Below are 25,863 nucleotides of genomic sequence, written 5' to 3' on the forward strand. Positions count from 1 at the left end.
GGAAATCAAAGGAAAAACTGAAAAACTACTTTAATGAAACAAAAGCATAAAATACATTCTGAAAATAAAATAAAATGTATAAAATCCACTGTATCGAATAAACTGGGAACATATCCGTATTGCAAAATATACCGAGCAACTAATTAAAATTAAACAATAACAATGAATCTAAAAATTAATGGCTTCCTTGGGCCTGTGTTGCAGAGCAAAGCTTTTCATATGATGGCGATACATTGGAAATTGACACTCTTAGTTCACTTTTCTTTTTTTTAAAAAAAAAAAACTATTTATAACATGGTTGTAGAGGCCATAATTTGTCTAAAATAAATGTTGATCACTGTATAACACAAAAGAAAAAGAATTAGTTCTCTTTCTATATTTAACTGAGATCTATATTTTGTTTTTAAGGCAGCCACCGCAGAAAACCAGATTTCACAAAGATAAGATGTTGGAAATGGCAAAAGTGCACAAAAAGCTCTCAACTTTAGTGCAGAAAATTCATCATCAACATGCCCCAAAATTCAAACAGCAATTTAGATGCAAATTGTCTTTTGATTTCGCCGTTTGATGTGAAGTTCTATAAATTGTTCCTCCTCTTCAATTGAGAAACCTTCAGGGGTAATTTGAAATGGGTTTCTAACCCACTCGTACTAAATTGCCATTATGTCATTGTCGGTTATAAAATAGTTTCTAAAATTCTTCATCAACATTGTTAAATGATTTTCAATAGTTGCAAATAAAACTTTGATGTCTTGCTCTTCTGCCTTGTAGGTTTTGATAAATTCATCCACATTTACAAACATTTCTAATTTTTGTCACTTTACCTTTTTTTTTGTTTTGTTTTCCATAACTCTAGTTTTTAACAAAAAGCATTAACTTTGCCACTCATTTCTAAGATATGTGTATTTTTCCCTTGGAGTTGCAGGTTTAATATATTTAGTTTCTCGAATATGTCCACCAAGTAGCTCAATTTCATTACAAATAAGTACTCTCTAAACTTTTCTGCTTCTTCATGATTTACCTCTTCCAAGAAGATAGCTATTTTGTTTCTTAATTCATAAACACGTTGTAAACATTTAGCCTGTGATAACTATCTTGTCCCACAGTAAAATAGTAATGCCATGTCTTTGCAAACTTCAGAAAACAGTCTTAATTTTAAGGGTCTCATTTTTATATAATTCACCACAGTTATAACTGTTGTTAACACAATGTTTAGATCAGGACTCATTTCCTTTGCAGCAAGAACTTTTTTATAAATCATGCAATGTGTCCAAATACATCGTGGGGATTTTTCCCACACAAGGGCTTGTAAACTTTTAAATCTTCCAGACATAACTAGAGCACCATCAGTGCAAATTCCAACACAATTTTTCCACTGTAGGTTTAAAATATAAAATTGTCCAATATTTTGAACAATTCAGGTGATGTGGCTCTTCATTCTATTGGTTTACAAAAAATAACTCTTCAACTGCTGATAATCCATCACAAAATCGAATATAAGCAATTAAATGACAATCCTTGTTGCTATCTGTTGCCTCGTCAAGCTGAATTGAGAATAATTGGTCACAAAGCTTCGATAAAAGTTGTTGCTGCATATCTTCACATATATCACCAATTTGGTAAGCAACAGTATCATTTGATAGCGGTATGCACTGTAGTTGTTTAATAAACCTTTCTCCAAGCATAGTTTCCACAATATCAATCGCAGCTGGCAGAATTAGGTTTTCTCTGATAGTGTGGGGCTTTTTGCACCTAGCTATTTTATATGAAACTTTGTAAGAGGCTAGTAAAGCTTTTTAATGCTAAATTTTTGCTTTTCAAAACATTTCAGTTTGGCAGCAAAGACCTCTCGAGGTTTGTTAACATACGCCTCCTTATGAAGTGTTTCCAAATGTCTTTTAAGTTTATTCGTTTATGCTATCAGCCGCCAAAATTTTCTTACAAATAACACATAGTGGTCTTTCTTCATCATTTACTTCAGTATTTGTAAAACCAAAATCTAATACTCTGCTGCATACTTTATTAATTTTACTTTAGGAGTGATCTTCTGTGAACTTGCATTTGTTGATGTCAACACTTCACAGTCGTCAGATGCCCGCTTACGTCCGATTAAAAATGTATTAATTTTTCTACACTAGAAAAGATTGTTTTTATACCATGTTTCACAGTCGTTGCAAATAGGAGTATAATAACGCCAACCATCGACTTCTCATTGTTGCAGTGTTACTGTTATCTTGCCATTTCAAGCCTTATTTATACTCGCAGGAACATTTCCAGAACATTCAAGACTTCCTGTGATGAAATCGTGAATATTACGAAAAGGCCGATATGATTCAACAGGCTGTGCAGTGATGCCAGATCTATACAATTTTCGAAAAATTTCATGACCTATTTAAATTTGTATGAATATTTAAAAATTTTAATTAATTCCTAGTTGGTTTTTTTAGCGACTTTTATGGGTTTTGTCAGTATCTCAACACAAGAATTGTGTGTGTGTGTGGGGGGGGGGGACATAAACACTAATATTAAAAAATGGGGCACACATGAAAGAAGGTTGAGAAACACTGTGTTAAGTGAATCTTAACCTGTGTTAAATAAATTATTGTATCAATTTATTAGCTGTGTTAATGCTATAGGAAACTGTGTAAAGTGAGGGATTTCTGTGTGTATATATATATGACCAAATATCTCCAGGTTAGCAGACTTATAATTGATTACAGAGTTGAATTCAGATTACTGATATTTCATTTGCTTTCAGAAAAACAATCATGATGTCTGTGACAAATGTACAGTGTTCAAAAAACTCTATCAAACAACTGCGCTGTAAAAATTTTATGCCTGTAACAAATTAAAATGGTTTACAAAACAGTGACTGATTTTTGCTCGTGTACTATAGTAATAGTTTTGTTTTCCTTACTTTTGCCATTACAAACAATTGTTTTGAAACCAAAATTGAAATGACTCGACAAATTTTAATGGTGATACTGAATATTAAATTTCATCAAATTCCATCTGTACAGAGTGGAATTATTCACTTGAAATCATTTTGCCAATAAGATGATGCAACTGCATTAATGAAAGCTATCACCATGCAAAGATATTCTAGTAATACATCTTAAATATCAAATTTTATTAAATGAATGATAAAAACACTGTATGGTTGTCTCAGTAAGGTTGTACTGTTGGGCCAAGAACCTTTGTGCGGTCATGTTACACTGATTCTTGAATAAAAAAAATATATATTCAAGAATTTTACTCTAGCATACTCTATTAATTAAATAAACTGACTGAAATTTTTCTAAATACAAAGTTATAATATTAAATAAAATTCCAGATAATGGATCTCTCTCTTTACATTAAATCTTTAAATGTATGTATAGACTACGTTTTGACTAATCTATAGCATTTTGTCAGGTATTGATTAGACAGAACTACTGAAAAATCCCTAAGCAGTGGAGTTTTTGCATAATAGAGGTAATGACACTAGAATGACACTTTCTGGTAATACAAGAGCATGTGCTAGAGTGGTCCTGTCATGTCAGATATGTTAATTTCATTATAGCAATATTAGTGCTCTTGGTCATGCAACAAATTTCCTAAAAACTTAATTTATAATGGATACAGAAAAATGAAACTAAGATGCCTGAAGTGTGCTTTTTGTTTGGAATATGAAATATTAGTTTCTTAAAATTAAGCTTATATAAGAGAAATATGGATATACAAAGGAAACTGAGATGCAAAAAAATATATCACTTCCATCTTCTTGCATTTAGTAAAGTAACAAAAAACCAAAGTTTGCACTATGAAATGGAAAGTTTTTCCACACAATGCACAAATGGCAGTTATTTGTCTATGTACTTAATTCAAAAATTAAATGCAATATAAATTCTACAGCTGACAAAAGCTTATAAAAAAAAGAAATAATATATCTCTTAACCAAATATTAGGAAACAACAGTTTTCTTTGTATGCACATATTCTGCATATTCCTTTGATGCTATAACCATTCTATGTTAATTTTAAGGAGCTAATATTTCACATTCCAAACAAAAGTAGAGTTCTGGAGAATCTTTTTCTTTCTTTCTTTCTTTTTTCCCTGTCAGTCATTTTTCTATATGCATTATTTTTTCTTATTAATATTACCATTCTCAATGATGCAATATGGACACAGAAAAAAAGCAGCATGCCACTAATCTAGAAATGACTGCAATATTATTCATTTTTCTACTGGAAATACAGAGAAGAGAAAGTATAATTTCCAACATTATTTGCCTACTTGGCATCAACTAATATTTATAAATTATAAATACTTTTCTTTCTTTTTGAAATATAGTTCTGAACCTTTAAGCATTTTTAACTTAAGTGCAGGGAAAAAAATGTTAATAAGAATGACTATCATAAATATACTTAATCCTAATTTTCGGAAATAAAAATATTAAATTTCATAGTTTCAGTTTTAATTAAAATTGTAACCAGTTTCTAAACTGGTTACAATGTTAATTTTCAGTTTTGTAGAACTTCTATTAACTTTTCCAGTACTGAATTACAAAGTAGCATAGCCACCATAAACCACTTTAGGATGATTTCAGAAGTATTAATATTATAGTAACCTGAAAGTTTATTTTTCACTTGGTTAGACTATAATAAATTTAGTTTAATCCTTTATCCAAGTGTGAGCAAACAAAGTTTGCACCTGAAAATATCTTCAGGACTTGGATAAAGGATTAAACTAAATTTATTATTATAGTAACCTTTTTTTGTGTATCACATTGATGAATTATTACTATTTTCGTAACAAATATAAGGAACAACCAACTCATTTCACTTTTGCAGTCGAAAAGATTCAGAATTCGTTATTCTTAAAGAATGCAGACACAAACTAAACTGTCAATTATTAAACTTTTCAGACTAAACATAAGTTAATTACCTGATGTAAGTAATGTTACATCGCTGAGGTTATGATTGGAATATAACGGAAGGAAACCACAAGTGTGGGAAAGTATATGAATGTTTAAATAGAGAGATAGCTGGCTTCAAAGGGATAAAACCAAAGTGAAAAGATCAGAATACCATAAAATTCTAACAGTCTAAATCCTTATAAATGCACTGTTGTGATGTCTAAAATATTTATTTTGTTTTTTGTGGAAACTCCACCATTGCCCATCTCAAGTCCGGATGAGAAAGGAGAAGGGTTGTACTTGTGGCTAGCAGCCATAATATGGAAAGAACATATTGCTACAGAAACCTCAACCATTGTTGAAAACCGACACAAAATCAAGAGGGAGAAGTACTGGGGAAAAGAAGCAAGCCAGTGAAAGTGCCACTGGGGAAGGTGACAGGCAGAAAACTCTAAGAAAAAACCTCTTTAGCCCAAAACTTTTAACCAAAATTGGATGCTGGAATATTAGGACTTTATACGAAAGTGGAAAAGCTAATTTACTAACCAGAGAAATGGAAAGATACAAAATAGAAATACTAGGTCTAAACGAGACAAGATGGAATGGTAGCGGAGAAATCCAACTAACAAATACATTTTATATTCTGGAAACTAGAATGAAGATGACACACATAGCAAAGGTGTAGTTTTCATGCTAACAACAAATGCTAGAAGAGCACTAATTGAATGGAAACCAGTTTCTGAAAGAATCAAAGCTAGATTTAAAACTAAATACAGAAATGTGACTATAATAAACATAAATGGACCAACAAACAATGCAAAAACAGAAGAGAAAGAAGACTTCTATGACATGCTGCAAAAAAGAAGTAGATGAAGTCAAAAGTAAAGATATGCTTTTAATTATAGGTAACATGAATGCAAAAATAGGAAATAGTAACGTGGGATATGAACGAATAATGGGAAAAGAAGGTTTAGGAAACTAACGAAAATGGGGAAATCCTAAAAGACTTTTGCACTTTCAATGATATGATCAAAGGAGGAACTGTATTTAAACATAAAGACATCCATAAACAGACTTGGATATCACCTGATAAGAAATCAAAAAAACGAAATAGACCATATTTTAATAAACCTTTGATCGATGTAAGAGTTTGGAAAGGTGCAGATGCCTTTACAGACCACTTATTATTGATTGCAAAAATAAAAATGAAACTAAGAAAAATATTTAAAGGCAAGAACCAAAGAATTAAATGCAATATATCCAAACTGAAAAACAAGGATACAAAAGACAAATATTAACATTAAGGAATAAATATGGAAGCCTTGTAGAACAACATAAGGAAATGGACATTGAAGAGAACTGAGAAAAAATAAAGAATATATTTAATAGCACGGCCAAAGAAGTTCTGGGAAGGCAGAGTAGGAATCACAAACAATGGATCTCTGAAAAAACCATCAAATTATATGAAGAAAGGAAAGCTTTATGGAATACACTTCTGCAAACTACAGAAGAAAACAAAAGAAATAGGATAAATGAAAGATACAGGCTTAAAAACAGACAGGTAAAAAAAAGTGCAAGGAAAGATAAAAGTGTTTTCCTGGAGGAAATCTGTAAAGAGGCTGAAGCAGCAGCAAGTAAATTTGACCCAAAGAGGTTGTTTGAGATAACAAGAAAGCTAGCTAGGAAGAGTTTTAAAAGTGAAGGGCCTGTAAAAAATAAACAAGGAAAGTTACTCACAAATGAAGTAGACATAGAAAAAAGATGGGTAGAACATTTCCAAATTTTAAATGGAGAAATAGATAACCTAGAACAAAAAAATACCAGAAGAAGAAATACTTAAATTAAATACAGGAACTATAACTAAACTAGAAATAACTCATGCAGTAAAGAAAACAAAAAACAATAAAGCAGTTGGGAGTGACAATATACAGGCTGAACTACTTAAAGCAGATATAAACACTACTGTTGAAATACTACACCTGATATTTAATCAAATATGGGAAAAAGAGGAATGGCCAGAAGACTGGAATGTCAAAAAAGGGAGATATAACACCTTGTAAAAATTGGAGAGAGATTTCACTTCTAAATGTTGTAAGTAAAGTATTTACTAGAATTTTGCTAGAAAGAATGAAACCAAACTGAGGAAAGAACAGGCTGGGTTCAGACCAAACAGATCTTGTATTGATCAGATAATAGCATTAAGAATAACTGTTGAACAGTGAATAGTGGCAGAGTAGCCTATATTTGGGATTCATCAACTTTGAATGTGCATTTGGTAGCACAGACAGAAAGACTATATGGAAATTAATGAAGCACTATGGGATTCCTCAGAAAATCATAAATATAACAAGGAAAACTCATGAAAAATCCAAAATCCAAATAATAAATAATGGCAACCTATCAGAACCACTTGCAACAAACACAGGAGTAAGACATGGATGTATACTCTCCCTGACCATCTTTCTGATTGTCATTGACTGGGCGATGAGGAAAACATCTGAAGAAAGAATTGGCATTCAATGGGGATGGTCAAATAAAATCAGTGACCTGGATTTTGCAGACGATATATGCCTTTTGGCACAAAAACATCAACACCTCCAAAAGAAAATAGATAATTTAAACCAGGAAGCAAATAAATGTGGATTGAAAATAAATCATAACAAGACCAAAGTAATGAAGATAAACCCCAAATAAGAATTAGTCTTTGAAATACTATGGAAAACACTGGAACAGGTAGATAATATATACAAAATAGAATCCAGAAAGCACAGATTGCATTCAATATGATGAAGAAAATTAGTGTTGAAGAGCCTAAATTAGGCTCTTCAACACTAATGTTAAACCAGTTTTACTATACAGAGCTGAGACATGGTCACTAACAAAAGGAAAACATAAATAAAATACAGTTCTACATAAACAAATGCTTGAGGAAGATACTAGGAATATACTGGCCAAATAAAATAACAAACATAGAACGAGAGAACAGGTCAAACCAGCATCAGAAATGAAATCACTAAAAGAAAATGGAACTGGAGAGGTCACACAATCAGGAATCCAGATAAAGAAATAGCAAAAATTGCACTAGAATGGAATCCCTAAGGCAAGAGGCAGACCCAGGATAACATGGAGAAGAGAACTAGAAATAGAGGCAAGGCGGTTGGGACGTTCCTGGAAAGAGATAAAAAAAAAAAAGAAGCATTGAATAGAGTCAGATGGAGGTCAATGGTTGAGGCCCTATGCTCCTCAACCATTGACTTCCATCGCAATCATTGCAGGGAGCGAAGAGGATAGGTAAGGTTAGGTTTTCTGTGGAGGAAAATGTGCAGAGTAAGTATTCATTCTGTGAAGCACTTTTTAAGTATGATTATGAATAAATAATAAGCTAAACAATTTAGAACAAACAAATGAAAATTTTAAAAACTTTGACGGTACTTAATAATTGTTTTATGTTTATATGGAATAAAATTCTTCTTGGACAAAAAATGCACCTTCAGCTAAGTATATTTAGGCAAATTATATATAAAAAAAAAGTAAAAGTAGTTGTGAGATTACCTCTTCCAGGCAGATATAATATTTATGTAATTACATAGATATTTTATCTGCTTATATTCGTTGTTAAAATTTTGCATATACCCTTTTTATTATTCTTATGGACATCTCCAATGAGTCCTTGCTAACTAAACTCTTTCTTAATTTTCAGGGATGATCCCTAGTTCTCTCCATACTAGTCACGTACTGAAAATCTCATCTGTGTCAATCCTATAACAACCTTTAAATAACTTATATGTCTCTATCGTAACCCCCCTTTTCTCCTATCTGCCAATTTTGTAACTCACAAATCTTTAATCTATCCTTATAAGAAGCATCCCATACTACCATCTTGGTCACTTGCCTCTGGATCCCTTCCACCTTCTTCTACATCTCTAAGGAATTCAGGTGACCAGATTTCTGTGCAATAGTCAAGATGAGGCATATCATGGCATTATAAAGAGGTACGATGACCACCTTATCTCTGCTCGTTAGTGTGTTCTTCAATAACCAGGTAATTCTATTAGTTATTTTAGTCACTTTGCAATATGGCCACTGAACTTTAACCAGGAGCCCACCAGCACTCCCAAATTCCTGGCCTCTGTAATTTCTTGCATTTCAGTTCCATCAATGAAGTACATAGCTGATAATCTTTTCATCCCAAAATGCACAGCCTTACATTTTGCCATGCTAAATTCATAGCCATTCTTCATTGTCCATACTGTTAATAAGTCATCCTGCAAGTTCTTCACATCAACCTTATTAACTATTGCTGTATCCAGTTCTACATCATCAGCAAATAACTGAATATACCCCCTCAGGTTATTTCCTATATCATTAGTGTACAAGTCAAATACAGAGCCCTAAGGCACACTGCTAGTCACATGCTTTCTCCTGGACTCAACTCCTCCATAAACTGCTCTCTGATGTCTATCAATTAGCCACCCATATATCCACCTCAATAGCTTCATTTATGAAGCTTTTTTATGATGATTAAAAAAATCTTATATTACACTATAGAAGTTTCTCTTATTTTGTCCTGCCATCAACAAACTATAAGATAAACAAGACTGAAAATATAAAAATATATTGTAAATGGTTTAGTCAATCTAATATTTGTATATAAAATTAGAGCTATATTGTAAGGAAATATGCTATTCTGGCTTTCAGTAGAAGTTGCTCTGAAGTGCAGCTATATTAAGCCAATAAATTGTTTACCCCCAGTTGGATTAAGGTAAAATCCAACAATGTGATACTCTGTGGTGGGTGGCACAGCTTTGTAAAGGGTAGGTAGGTTCTGTCTTAGAAATTCACAGTAGTCAACGTGGCGTTCGGCCACGTTGACTACTGTGCACAGATTTGGTCACCTGCATTTCTTGGGGATCGGTAAGTAGTGGAGAGGATTCATAAATGCGTGACCAAGCTGGTGACAGGTCTGTGGAATGTTCCCTGTGAGAAGAGATTGAAGGTCTGTGGTTACAAAGGTTAGCTGATAGGTGGAAAAGAGGAGACATGATAGGAACTTTTAAGATATTAAGGGAATTTATAAAATTGATGTAAAGGAAATTTTTCAATATACGACAAATAGTCAGATAACTATGGACCATCCATGGAAGAGAGTGTGGTTAGTAGGGGGCAGACCAGATTTTTTTGCAAGGAGAGTAGTGAATGAGTGGAATAGATTGTCAGAATTAGTTGCGAGTTCCCTGACAGTGAATGAGTTTAAGGAGAGGTATGATCGGTTTTGTATAATAGTTAGTTTGGGTGTCCCACACTCCATGGAGATACTGTAAATAATAATTATAACAAACATTTTTCTATTCAAATTTCCCTTATTACTGTTCATCTCATACTGATGTTTTACAATACATAAAACAAAGTCCCACAAGCATTTTTATACAAGAAGATCATAACATGTGCATGACATTATCAGTCTAATATCAAAAGTTCCTGAAATCAGGATATTCATTATGTGTATAATGTTAAATGTAAACAGATATATCAAATTTCAAATTTATTTATAATAGAGAGTGAGAAATATAAATGCTGCAAAGCATAAACAGTGAATATAAAAATCATGTTTTTTTTTTTTATGTAATGAGAAAATACCTTATTTTTATTTTTGGCTTGGATAAAATAATCCAACATCAGTGGATATTTCTTAATACTGTGTCATATATGAACATGTACACATGCACACAAACTTCTATACTGCTTTGGTGCCAATGATGACAAACCTTTTTAATGATGTGTTCTAATGATTCACCTATCAGATAAAAATGTTTGGGAACTATGTAATACTCTTAACATATCTGTAGTCATTATGCATATATTTCTGTTCACAGGGCAATTTTTTTTTTCCTGTTAAAAAAATAATGGAGAAATAAAATAAATTACACAACATCTGATATCCTATCAATTAGCTACACATGATCACACACAAAAATAAGACTCATGATCAATAAGCTTATCTGTTGCACTTCTCTTAAGTCATTAAACGATTAGTTATTATTGAAATAAATTATTATTACCAATAAAAGAAAGAAAAAATAAATTTACACGTTGAAAAGAAGTTTTGAAAAAGAAATGCTATTTTAAACTTTGGGAGATATATTTATCATTTCTTGCACATGTTTTACTCATTTTTTTGAAAGGTTTGATGTTGTTTTTTAATGCCAAAATGATGTTAAAGCAAAGTGCTAGTAAAAACATATTAAAAAAAATGAACAAATTGCAGTTATGTACTTACTCGAGTTTATGAACTATTCTTGGATCACTACATTCTTTCAACAGTGAATTTTTTTCCCAAAAAAAATATTTTTCAAAGTTTTTATAAAGATTTTTGTATGATATACTATTAATGATATTAACCTTATCTAATTCAAGTTAACTTTGAATTCAATGAATAATGCATTTTGTAAATTTTCATTATTTATAATGCAGCTAATAACAAACAACAGATGGGATTAGCTTCACGGATAAATGATGACAATTGTGTTAGTGGAAGGTAAGTGTTCAGCTTCCATGCCTCAATGTTGATATTGACAATACCCTATAGATGGAAAGACTTTGGTAATAATCCATCTATGAGGCAAAGAACCTTTATAAGGGCTTTTTCAACTGAAGATGGGTGAACTGGTTTTAAAACAAAGGTAACAAAGTTTTTTCTCCAATAAAACTAGTGCCAGAGAACACACGAATTGATTCAGTCATAATTCCAAACAACAACAGCAAGTAAGCTACATTACTTTAATTTGAAAAATATAAGCTAGCCCACTGTTATAATTCTTTTACAGTTCTGATAAAAAAAAAGCATTTATACATTAAAATATTTAAAAAAAAAATGACATCAGTAGATACCAAACAATCAAATATTTTAATGATAAATCCAGTGGTGGCTTGTACATAAGCACTGAGACACTGCAGAACCCCCCCCCCCAAGGAAAAAAATAAAAAATACATTTTTTGTTTGTGTTTATAAATAATAACAATGTTTATAACATTATATAAATGCAATACAACATGTTACAGCTTATGTTTCGACACTGATCAAATTAACGCTTTAGATTACAAAACTTGTTCGATTAACGCTTTAGATTACAAAACAAATGCACTACGATCTACCACAGTGTCGGAATTATCACGTTCGGTCAGTTCCGGCTAGACTCACTGATATTCGTTTGCACTTGTCACTGCACGTAACAAGTGAATCTGACACTGCTCGTTTAGCAGTGTCGCTACAGATAAATTGTATGCTTGTGCGCATTATTTCTGAGATATGAAACTTTTATTATTGGTAAGGCTTATTTTATTCTGTTAAAATAACATATAATTATTTATTTAATACAAATACAAGGCTGAATTATGACAAGTGTCACTGTTGAAAATATGAAAAGAATTATATTTTCTCAATTATCGTTACACGAAACAAATGCACTGCGATCTAACGCAGTGTGAGAATGTCGAAACTGACACTGCTCGTTGAGCAGTGTTGCTACAGATATGTTGTATGTTTGCACGAGTTATTTCTGTGTACGAAACCTTTATTATTGGTGTGTGTTCATGATGAGGGTGAAATATTTTTAATAAAGCAATTTTTGTAATATGTAAATTTACTTATTAATAAATTGGTTACTGATTAGGAAAAAAAAAAAATTATTTTTTCTTATTTTGTATATGCAGCACCCCCACTTAAAATTTTCACCGGCCGCCACTGAATAAATCTTTATTCTGTAAAATCCAATATAATTTAATAATTCATACTAATGCTTAATAGTATAAACCAGCACAAAAAAAAAAAAAACACATTAAACTCACTAATATTTCACTAGTTTTTTATCCAGCATCAATCATCTAATCACAATGATAACTGTGACAGGCATGGTAGAAATTAGTGAGTTTAATAAATGTATTTTTTTTTACTCTTAGTGTTGGTTATACCACTGAGCATTATCATGAACAATGAACAACAACTAACAACTAAACATTTCTTCATGTATAATTTACTACTAATAAATAAAGATTAGCTCTATTATTTTATAATGGAGTTATACATCTACAGATAAATATATAACTATAATATTATCTATTTAGGTATTACAGTACATTATGACTACTATCACTAGTAAGCAGCGGTGGGCAATTATCACAGTATTATTTTTACCCAGTTGAGCCACATACTGAAGTGCCACCATCCAAGTGGTTACAATATAAGATGAGATTACAATTAAAACTAAAATTAAATAAATTAACTTTGAAATGACACGACCAGGACTCAACAAATTATGCAAAAAATTTACTTGCCCTTCATTTTTTTGATGATATATCCTAATAACTCAATAGAAGTTCTACAAAATCATTAGTGCTGTGCTGTGGTTTGGAAAAGTTTTTTTTTTTTTTTTTTAAATATTCTATTCTTTCTTGTCTGCAGTTAGCAAAATCTATTTGCATAGGCAAGTGTGTCAAGCCCTGGATGTCGCATGCTGTTTATTAGAATAAGACTCTCCCAAATTATTATTTTATTATTAACATCTAACCTCCATGAAGTTAGAGACTCATTGGGGAAGATATACTTTAACACGAACGGATGCGCGCGCACGCACGCACGCACACACACACACACACAAAGCTCATCCAACTATGCCTTAAAATGATTCAATGTGTTTACATTCACAATACACTTAAGCAATGCATTTCACTCACCAACCACTCTCCATGTAAAGAACTTGCTCTTCACTTTCCTGCTTACACTTGTTCTTGTTCTACCCCTCTCTCTCTCTCTCCTGTTCTATGAAAAATCTCTTCCATGTCAAAACAATACCTGACTAATTTATATGTCTCAATCATATCCCCACTCCTCCTCCTATTCATAAGGCTTTGCAATTTACATTCTCTCAATATGGCTGTGCAGAATAATCCACATGAGGCTTGCTCAAGGTCTCGTATGGATTTGCAGCATTTTGGAGAGTAGGTATGCTTATCCACGTGGATAACCAGACACCATGCCAGCAAAGTTGTTTAAACAAGTGGTATGCTTGTGTTCATGAAAAATGATCAGAAATGTTATTTTTGACCATGTTTTTAGATTATGGTAGGGAAAGGTTTAAGCAGCCCAGTGAAAGTGCTCACAGGCTAACAAAAGCATGTTACAAAGGTGGAGTGGCTGGAACCATAGCTAATACTGGGACACCAAATGCTATACAGTTTTGGACAGCTAAGCATATAGCATACAACAAGATTATTTCTTAAATAATAACAAAAAAAATTAATAATATATGAAGTTCTAAAACAGAAAATTGAAACTGTTTTGGTACTGAGAACAAGAGTAATTTTAGCACATTTAAATTTGCCGTATCCATCTTTCTCTTTTTTTACATGACAACTCTTGCACTGTGCATATGCCAAAATTTCCACCATGAACTCCTGAAATGTCAATTTCCAAATTATCCTGGCATTCAGGGGTATATTTCATTTTTATTTTTTTATTTAAATATCAGTTAAAAGTCAACTGGCTTAAGGGAGGAGGATTGTGAAAGCTGAAAGAAAAGAGGAGGCTAAGGCAAACAAAGAAACTTGTCTTCAAAAAAAAAAGAGAAAGTGACTGTAGAACCTATTCAAATCAAACCAGCCAAGACAAGGCTGGAGTGAAGAATGTAGTGAATTTAAAATTTCCATCAATCATTTAAACAAAGATTTACAAACTTAAATATTAATATACATATCATAAACCTAAAGCTAGAATTATATATGAAATTACATTTAGTTATCTTATACTTATCATTATTTTTCAAACAAATAGGAAAAATCAATACACTTTCTTTCTGCTGATTAAAGCAACTGTACATTTAAAAATGATATTTTTTATAAACATTCAGCATATCACTAACAGAGATTAATGAAGGCTTGAATTAGGCTGTATAATACAGCCTCCAAAAAAGCAAAAATGTAAGAAGTAGAGCAAAAGCTTCATTATGATTTGCTGTCTTCAAATCTAAGTTTAGGCATAAGAAAGAACTGTCCAAATCATCATTCCTGGGACTGACATTTCACTATATATTAAGATATCACATTATGCAATGATTACATGAAGATGTTTCACACAATATGAAAACATTTTACCAACTTGATCAGCATATACACACACACACACAGTTTATATCACTGATCACACTGCCACTGCTCTTTTCTCATGTGTCAGAAGTGACAAGCTAGTTTCCAGTAACGGACATCCCCAAAATAAGATTGGCTGCATTCACAGATTTAGATAATTACATATGGCGACAGGTAGAAGGCACAAATTTACACTTCGGATGGGTATGGCTGCTCTTTCCAGACGGTTGTCGTGGCCTAGACAGATAGATCATAGACATCTACAGTATATGTCCAAATTAAACATAAAAATATGAAGGTTTAAAAACCTTTCTGATATGTATGAAAGATGGTTGATTACATCAGTGTGTTGCAATAAATAATGCAGCAGAAAGAACTTACTAAAGGCAGGTAGTATTTGAAACTTATAAAATGTGATCCTAAAATGTGAAAATTCTCTTCTACGCATGTGTTCCAATTAGATATGTCATGAAACCTATCCACATAATAAATCTAATTATTATTATTATTATTATTATTTTGTTTGTGTTTTTAGTTGTCATGTTCTATTAGTTAGAGAGGACACACACACAATACTTACTATATATTGTCAATCAGTCATCATCCCCATACTGTGCTTTTAAGTTAATTCAAGTGAAAACCCCTCAATCATGACAAATCAAGAAATGGACCAATCAAGAAATTAAATAACCTCCACAAATGAAACCATTCTCATTATTTATTTAGAAGATCGCATTTAAGTATTTTTCAGTTATTTCTTCAATTTTTGAAAAAACGAAGAAAATAAATTTGAGATTCATGAATTCATTAGTGAGAAAAACTCCCTTAAAGCAACTGTGCATAAATTAATACTTACACAATATTTCTATTCTTTCATATTCTATGGAAGAGAGAAAGGATAGCCAGGTAGTAGAAAACAATTCAATTTATTCAGTAACATAATTCTTTTTTTATTAATTTATACTTGACAAGAATTATATTCTTATCATTATCCTTTACCCAAGTATGAGCAAACAAAAATTTGAATGTGAAGTAACTTTGCAACAATGACTTTCTATCAAATTGTGTTTGAAGAGACCATTCTCATAATTCATGTGGGAATTATGCTACAACACATATTCTCATAATTCATGCTATGTGAAGGGTTGCTACCCAGATGCCTTTTTCAGCCTCATCAACCAGGAGTTGGTTATGAAGTTACTCCATGTGCAAACTTCTGTTTACTTAGACTTGGGTAAAGACTAAAGATAAAAACGTAATTTCTCATCAAGGGAAAATAAAACTTGCTACAACTATCTCTCATCCAAGGCTTCAATAATATGGTGATATATACCATTTTCTTACTTGTATGTGGAAACATGACTTCTCCCATGAGATGTCAATAAAGGTTGAAACTAGTCTGTGTAGTAACACAATAATGCATTTATAATAAGTCCAAAAGAAGGTATGCTGTGCATTATGGTATACCAGCACAATTTGATGTGAAGTCATCTGCCTCCACACACCAATAAAGACAGATGACTTTGCATATGAAGATCTATAGAATATAATCTTTTAAACAAGTATAATTTATTTTTTAACCATGTAAAAAAACTTGCTACAACACATTTTTTGTTTATAACCATCAAATTCATAATAACAATAAGACAATACCTACCTATTTTTGGCACTCTCCTCTTGAGATGATTTTTTGTACAAAAGAAATCAAAAATACAAAACTAATTTTCTATTCTTCTGATTAACAAATGATGAACCATTTCAGTATCTATGAAGCCAGCACTTGACAATGAAACTTGAATGTCAACTACAAGGATAACAACTGGCTATATATATTTTATCTCATCTTTCATTCATTTATTAGGTCAAACAGTGCATTATGGTCCAGGAATTGGACTTTCTTTAATGTAATTTGACTTGAATAGGGTGAATGATCTTATCTTCATAGGATGTGTTGATTTGTTTGTTTTTGCATTGGGAAATACTGCCGTTTATAGAAAGAAAAAGCTTTACCATCTCTGTACAAGACTAGCTAATTGACTTTCAAGTCAAAAAGTCCTCGTGCGTTTTTCAAGTCAAAAAGATAAGGTTTGAAGCATCTTTCCAAGCACAGGGCGTGTCATTCTGACTGTGTTACACAGATGTAATGCACAGGCTGATGTTAAATGTTGCTAATGTTAAAGCATACATATTAAATGCAGCTGCATATTGTATGGCACTGAGGTTAGGTGGATGTTGCAGATGCATTTGATTTTCTGTGAATTTAGCAGAAAACTTCATCATGCATGTGGCTAGTATACAGCAAAAATTAATGTTGTCTATTTATATTAAAGGCAACAAAATTATGTGTATTTTAGTTGTCATTTGGGAAATCAAGATAAAATATGGGCACTGAATGCATGCCACAAACTGTGCTATGCTATGTAAACCCAGATGAAATCAATGAAAAGAAAGAAGAGGAGTATGTCGTTTCATTTCCATGATCTGGAATCGAACAGCCAGCCACTAAGAAAACTACTATTTTATACCAAAAGAAGAAGAAAAAAAAAAAATCTAATAAGTTTTTCAGAAAAAAATAAATAAAATAAAACAGTTTCCAGTCATTCCACCTAAATGAGCCAGTGTTAGAAGATATCTTAGAACTCTTGTTTAACCACTTCACTGGAAGAAGGTTAAAGTTTGCGGTGATGGGAGGAAAATGCTTTTAGCATTTCTTTTTCTATATTCCATTAATATCTGATTCACATATTTGAGCAGTGTAAACTTAAAATATTCTAGTTCATGATGATCTGAATATAAAGCAAAAAGCAGGAACTTGAGAACATAATAATAAGAACATAAGAATGGAATTTGCTAGCTAGGGGCATGAGAATATCTACTTAAATTAAGGGGATATTAAATCCCACATAGTTTAAAAACCGAATAAGAAACTCAAAGATAGGAATCAGAGAGTTTCTTGCCGAATATAGTATAGTAAACTATAAAGTATCGGCGACACTAGCGTTAGCCAATGCAAGTGATCCTAGTACGTAGTACAATACCGGACGACTCGTTGCAAAGGTGGGGGGAAGTTCAGATCGCTATTCTTAGGTATTTTCCATAATGTAAAAACACATTACTTAAATTAACTTACCTTAAATTACCTTTTTTGAGGCTTCATCAGTGAGTTTCTTATTTGGTTTTAAAACTATGCGGGATTTAATATCCCCTTAATTTAAGTAATGTTTTCATTGCCGAAATGAAGCTTATTAGCTCTTTATACTTAAGTAACTTAATGGTTGCACCCTTTTGGAAAACTCGTTCGCAGAGTATATAAGTTCTTTTCGCTATACACTTTGATATTAGGTCTAGCTACTCACTGATGAAGCCTCAAAAAAGGCTGAAACCGGTCTGGGTAGTGACCTCCCTCCATAATGTAATAACAGCATACATTTCCTAGGAAATGTGTTTTTACATTATGGAAAATACCGAAGAATAGCGATCTGAACTTCCCCCCACCTTTGCAACGAGTCGTCCGGTATTGTACTACATACTAGGATCACTTGCATTGGCTAACGCTAGTGTCGCCGATACTTTATAGTTTACTATACTATATTCGGCAAGAAACTCTCTGATTCCTATCTTTGAGTTTCTTATTCGGTTTTAAAACTATGTGGGATTTAATATCCCCTTACTTTAAGTAATGTTTTCATTGCCGAAATGAAGCTTATTAGCTCTTTATACTTAAGTAAATGAGAATATCTATATTTCAAAAGTTAAGTGAGATACAACTGGTATGTGAAGGCATGGAGGTTTCCTTTTTAATATGTCAAGACATAAATGGACTGATGGAAAACTTAGGATTTCAGTGAAAACCTCAAGAATGGAAGCTATTTATGAATTCTGTAAATTCAGTTTAACGGTAGTGCTGCTGCCCAGCAAGATAACATAAAAGGTTTCTGTTGGTATGGAGGGAGCATACTATAATAACATAAAATCATATAAAAGAAAACTAGCTGTACATTTTGTAGTTGTTTCCAAGAATCAAAAATAACTGTTACATATATCCATAAACTTTTTTGGAGGGAAAAGTAAGTTTTCTTTCAATTTACTAGTACTAAAGACTCTCTGGTCTGCTTTTTTCAGGATTAATTTAGCAAATGAATGATTTGAGGGGGAAAAAAAATCAAATGTAAAGAGCACAATTCTTACATTACTGAAAAGGTGTTTCAAATGATGTAGAGCATGATCTTTCTACTAGAAACAGATCCTAGTATAACAACAAGTCTTTCACATTCACCACATCAAATGTACATATCATTGCTATACTATTTTTAACATCTCATTCTGCTTTAAGAGATCCAAACACTTGGGGATGAGTATTAAACCTTGTTTCTTATTACTTATAGACAAGCAAATAATTTTAAATGCTTTGTTGAAGTGGTATTTATATTCTTATCTGGATCAAGTATTGCTTACATCTCATATAAGTAATACTTATATGAAACTCAACGTACGTACCCTTTCTCTCATTTACATCTTTAACGCAATCCCCAATACAAATTTCTCTTGAGAAAACCCAACCTTGGGATACAAAATAAATTCTGCAATTTTGTGAATACCTGAATTCTTTAATAGTGAACAAAATAACTTTCATGATCAGAATATAGACTGTTTAATGAAGCAAAATGGAGTCAGGTTTACTGACTATTATGTCAGGCATGTTTTTTTTATGTAACTCTACTTTTTGAATGATGCAGGAATCTTTAGATGCATATAATTTCTCAGGTGCTTTGTGTGTGTCGCTCGTGCATGTATGCCAATTTAATCCTGAAGAAGCAGACAAAAGAGAAAGAATTTGCAAAACTAGTACACTGAAATAATCCAAAATATGTGGATATAATTACTGCTGGCAGGTATATTAGAATTTGAAGGTGATTACATTTTCCTCGGATTACAGGATGGTTTTACCCTGTACTACTTTGCTTTGCTCTCAGGGATAGTCAAGCAAGAGATGTAAAGGATTCACTCCTGGAAAACATTTAATGAATTCTAAACTGAAAGACTGGCAACACATTTCTAGTATGAAATTTCTTCTATTATATAAAAAAGTTGGGTTCTAATATTAAGAAGTTTCTAAAATATTAAAAAAATGTTTTTTTGACAAAATGAAATAAAAATTAACACAAGAGAACAATTACATTAGAACTTTAACTGCACAAAATTTTCATCCAAGTATCAAGGGCATCTTCAGTATGAATTCAAAATTGCTGAAGATGTACTTGATACTTGAATGAAAATTTTATGCAGTTAAAATTCTAATGTAAGTGTTCCATTGTATTAATTTTCATTTAACAGAGGTTTTACTTAAACGAAAAGTTTTTCAAGGCAAAATTCAAAGAGGATATCTTTGTTGGTTTACACATTAAATAGCTTTTGCATGACTCAAATGCATTTTTAGCTCCACTAAATTGCCTGCAAGAAAATAGTTTACCTCCATAATTTTTGGATTTTTGTAATAACAAAGACAATCATTTAAAAAAATGTACAAGAAACAATGAATAATTATCCAAAATTTATGATACTGGATGTCATTTGTTACAAATGCACTTCTTGTATTCCTCTAAACTTTTCTTAGGATGACCAAGAAGAACAAGTCTACCAAGACATAAGTATGATGGAACAATACTAGCAACACAGTTGGGATCCTCTCTTGATAGTATTGCTTTTTTTTTTTTTTTTTTTAAGAATAGCTAAGTAGCTGTTCATGAGAAGAAAATTAATTCATTTTATATGCAACAAATAAGAACCAGAAGAGTATTAACTCTGCTATTTTACTTTTAGCATTTTAGTTCACATTTATAATCATAATGTGGGTCTATGATGATATAGATAACAATAACATCTTACTTTCAAAGAGCATAATTCAATAAAATATATATATTAAAAAAAGGTAGATTTTTTGCTACCATATTCATAATCAGTATTTAGTATAAAACAGCAGATTTTGTAAATGTAGTGACAAAATGCAAAAATTTGTTGTCCAGCAAATCTTTATCAATATATAATCTTTATTATATGATAGGTATATAAAGTAAGCAACTTTCTAGGCTTTTCAGGAGGAGATAAGTTAACTAGCCTCAGAACGCAGGATTTTCTCCTTCCTGGAAACTCCCCCCCCCAATCAGCTACATTATTAGCTGAATAATAAGTTATATATTTCTATTTAAGTTATTGTAATTTGGCACCTTTACCTATCTTTCACTTAGTAAGAAGCAACAGTTGTCCCAGTTGTAATGCACACACCTAAAAATTTCTGTAAATTATGAAACTAAACATAGTAAGTTATATAAATAACAGTAAACAAATTTATTTATTCATATGAAGAGTCCTCCCTTTTCTCCCCTGTCCTTATTGGGGTGAGTTGAGCCCCCTCATGTGGGGGTTAAGTATTTATGGCTGTAGATCCGTGTATTCGTGGGGCCGGTTTGCCTGCTTGCAGGATGAAAAACCCCAGATAAACTGGGGGAAAAAACCCTGCTGTCCACACCCAAGACCGGCTAACTTGGCTATAGCTGAAGAAGATCCTTAAGCTCCCCACATCGGCGACGGGAATCGAACCCAGGACACTCCTTCCCCAGGCATATGGTTGCGAAGCGCATAGCCACTAGGCTAACCGCATAAACAAAGATAAGCTGCAACGCATTCCATGCTATCACCATGATCACAGTACTATTTCACTCAAAATTCAACTTAATCCAATATTGAGTGTACATACTGAGAAAAATTTCATAGCAATTTTATATTTCCTGGTGACATGACTTTCTTTTTTCTTTTTCTCAGTATATTATACATATATCCTGCATATATCTATAATATACTGAGATAATACTGGAAGGATTAGCCATTAATTCCATCTAGAAATTTCATAAAAATAAATTTGTAATAGTAGATTAAAATTATGGTTGTGTTTAGTTCTAATTAATTTCTGAGATGGAATCTCGATATATAAAAATCATCCAGGTAGGTCTTTGACCAATGAAATCATGATCATTTCTTGTCAAGTGCATTTTTTCACTTGATAAGATTATATTCTTATTTTTATCTTTATATTATCCAAACGTATGCAAACAAAGATGTACATGAAATATCTTCACAATTTTGTGTCTGTATATATATATATATATATATATATATAAAAAGATAAGACGAAATTTGAAATGTTTTTATGTGACATTATTTGATATCTACTCTATATAAAATAAAAAGGTGTTAGAAGATTTATTTAGTTTATTTATGATTATGCAGGATTATATCTACTCTATACATTCATGAAGTTATATTTTCTTTCTTTATTTATCTTTCTTCCATTAAAGTTCCTTTAATTAGAGGTTTCCAGGAATTTAAGATAAGCCGAAATTTGAAATGTTTTTATTGTCACAGATGTGACGTCAGCTTGATAGGTCATGACTTTTGGAAGGCGACGAAATGCATGAAATCCTCCACCTTTGCTACGAGTTGCCCCTGTGTTGCACTACAATTGGGTAGGTAGCTCTCTCTTAAAGGTAGTGCAACACAGGGGCAACCGCATATAATCAGTCATGACCTACCAGGAAATATAAAAAAGTTGGGCGCCATAGGCACCAGGGAGGCATACCCACCCCTAGTGTGTGTGTGTGTGTGTGTGTGTGTGTGTGTAGAGAGAGAGAGAGAGAGAGCAGCTGACTTCAATTGCTCTGTATTCCATGATGCATAGCACATTCTCCCTTCTCAGACATATAATGCCATGCATTACGGTGGGTTCACAATCCACTTTGGCATTGCCCTTTACTGAGATCCCATCAAGAGGGAACTAGATGTTTTGAGATAATATACAGAGATATATCAAGAATTATTTCTATGGCATAAGCCATTCTTCCACATACTAGCAACAAAATGAATCATCACCATATTATTATAATTCTCTGGCTTAGAGATAGCTGTAACAATATTTTTTTGTTTGTTTGCTGATTTCTTCTAAGTTTATATTTACCTCTTTATTTTGTTATTTCCAGCATTTATTATTTAAACAAATTTTTAAAAATAAACTATAAAATACTTACTCTTTTGAATTAGTTTCAACAGTCATACGCCTAAAAGCATCTTCAACATCCTTATTAGCTAGTTCAAAGGCTGTCCTCTCCTTTTCAAACGTCCGTCGTTTTTCTTCTAGTTCTACTCGCTGCTGTTCTAAACTCTTCTTCATCTGTTCATGCCTTCGTTGAAGCTATTATAACACGGCCAAATGAATTGCTGTTATATTTCTAATACGAAAATACAAAGTTTATAAACTATAAATTCAGATGTGTGTGTGCATAAAGTGTACCACCCAGCAGATTTATGATCAAGAATCCACGAATCATTAAAAAGGGACATTTCTGCCTAATGACATGTTTTCTAATACTTTCATATAAAGTAGAGACAAATGATCTCAGATCAAAACAGAAGGGATCTCTTAGATACTTTAGTATTTCCTACTGAAAACTGAGACACAGAACAGACAGATATTACCCAGATGCCTTGTAGAACAATAATCTAATCAATCAAAACTAGCTTCTCTATAACTATATAATGGTATAACTGATTATTGCAACTAAAACATTAATACAACAGTCATCAGCTCTCCATTGAATCAAAAGGAGATCCTAGTAAAGCAGAAACAAAGTAATCAAACCATGTCTTGTTCTCTCTCTTTCTGCACATATCAACACTATGCTCTTAGACAAAACATTCTGCTTATCAACTACTCTCCATTCAAAAGACTTGCTCCTCACTTTTCTACTCATATTCTCTTTATTTAGTTTCCAGGGATGGCCACTGGTTCTACACATCACTCCCCATTTTATGAAAAATTATTCCATCTCATGGTAGCAACTCCTCTTATATGTCTCAATCACATCTATCACCCGTCCTTTCACCTAAGAGGCACTGCAAATTGAATTTCCCGAATCCTTCTTTATACCTCACATTCTAGAGACCAGAAATCTTAGTTGATGTTCTCTGGACACTTTTCAATATGCATTTCCTTGAAAAACTAGTGACATAGATTACCATGCATAAACAGTCCATAATGTGGTCTAATTCAGGCAAAGGCAACAGAACTGCTTTACTTCTACACATTAGTCTCCTCTGCATCATTTACCATAATCTGTTGTCATGTCCTCACACTTTCAACAATAAGTCCCCTAAATTTCAGGTCCTTGTCCTCCATCACATCCTTGCTTTTCCAATTTTAAAACCTTACTCTTTAAAACACTAAACTGGCAAATTCACGTATCTTCAAATCGTCCAATAATGCTGCGTGTACTGCATTCCTCACATCATTTGAAAGCAATTGCATACTTCCATTTAAGACTATCTCTCGGTATCATTATGATACAAGTCAAACAGCAATGGCACCAAAACAGATTCTTGGGGAACACCAATAATCTTCCTCTTCCAGGATACTGTGAACCCCCCCCCCCCCTCCATACACAACCTGCTGATACCTATCCAAAAGCCTATCTCCTATCAAACTTAATCTATTATCTCACCCAAAACATTCCAGTTTAATTATCAACTTGTCATAATATGTAAGTAGACTGCTAAAACATTATCTCCCTTTCATAAATCCATGATGACAATCATCACCACCACAGAGAATTATTATTATGGCCCTTACACCCACAACTCCAGATACAGGCATATATTTAAAAACTCGGTTTATTCAAATGCAGTGATTTCATCAACTCCTACCATCTTATTAGTATGGAAAGCTGTTAACTGAGCTTTCCATTATCATCAGCCTTTTAGTTGCAAATATATTCTTTCCACACAGAAGTCCACATATTGCCAGACATCACCCAGATGATTGTGGACATTTATCAGATGAAGGGAGATTCACACCTCCAACTGCAAAAATATCCTCTAATGAAATGTCAAATTCAAGACTCTTAATCTTCAATGTGCTCTTCATTACAAACTGCCTAAGGTAGAGCTGTATTTCAAAAATTCTTGAGGAATTCATTTTCTTCACCTCAGATACTATATCTTTATTCCAATCTATATTGCCATAATTAAAATAATTTATAATGATTATTTTTTTCTTACATAACAGGGTAACTTACCTATAAACTTCCTTGTCACCATCCCTCCATACATTCTGGCTTATAACAACATCCATCTAAATACTTCATGACATACTGCCTCAAAACTATACTAGGTGCTAGAGGGAAATAGTACCTCCACCTTATGTGGGTATAATTCCTCATAATGAGACGTTTAAAGAGAACATGTGTAGGATGTTATTATGAATTAAACAATTAGTACATATAAAAACTACAGAATTAACTTTTATATTTCTTTCTTGTTACAAATACATCATCTGGAAGAGAAGATCAGTTGACAATAGTCTTACAGAATGTACTTGCTTGCTTACCCATATCTTGGTCACAGCTGGGTAAACAGCAAAACACACTATTACAGTTCAAGGGAAAACAATGGCTAGTATTTTGTAATTAAAATACAGGATGACATCAATCATAAAATATAAATAATAAAAAAGAACTAGTAACAAGTAATCATGATTACTTCCAAAAACTTTGAGATAAGCATGCAGTCAAAACAGTTGAGATTTAGATGGTTTTGTAGGTCACAAGTCTCAAATTAGCTTGTGGCAATTTGTATAACTAACGACTTTGAGTAGGAAGTGGGTACACATTTAAACTTTCAAATTGCACACAAAGGAGTCACGTGGTGGCACTCAATAGGATAAAAGACTGTGTTAAACAAATTGTGTTTGAAGGAAGTTTTTTTTTTTTTTTTTTTTTTTTGTG

General features: G+C 32.4%; 1 protein-coding gene across 3 annotated transcripts in view; it reads right to left on the reverse strand.

The window, feature by feature from the left end:
* Nucleotides 1–25,863, reverse strand: part of LOC150103585 (septin-7-like) — a 210,644-nt gene that overhangs the window by 26,467 nt on the left and 158,314 nt on the right. For 2 of the 3 annotated variants that reach the window (XM_090398311.1, XM_090398308.1), the window contains exons 12-13: nucleotides 23,113–23,276; nucleotides 14,946–15,271 (exon numbers count right to left, since the gene is read on the reverse strand). In XM_090398311.1, coding sequence (XP_090254437.1) covers nucleotides 15,193–15,271; nucleotides 23,113–23,276 — 243 coding nt within the window. In that variant the 3' untranslated portion in view covers nucleotides 14,946–15,192. Of the gene's footprint in view, nucleotides 1–14,945; nucleotides 15,272–23,112; nucleotides 23,277–25,863 lie in introns of those variants that run through there. The other variant, XM_090398309.1, reaches the window with a different exon arrangement.

The sequence above is a fragment of the Typopeltis vanoorti genome, chromosome 9 (genome assembly GCF_054136105.1).
Source record: "Typopeltis vanoorti isolate ZY-2024b chromosome 9, IOZ_Tvanoo_1.0, whole genome shotgun sequence".
Taxonomy (NCBI): Eukaryota; Metazoa; Arthropoda; class Arachnida; order Uropygi; family Thelyphonidae; genus Typopeltis; species Typopeltis vanoorti.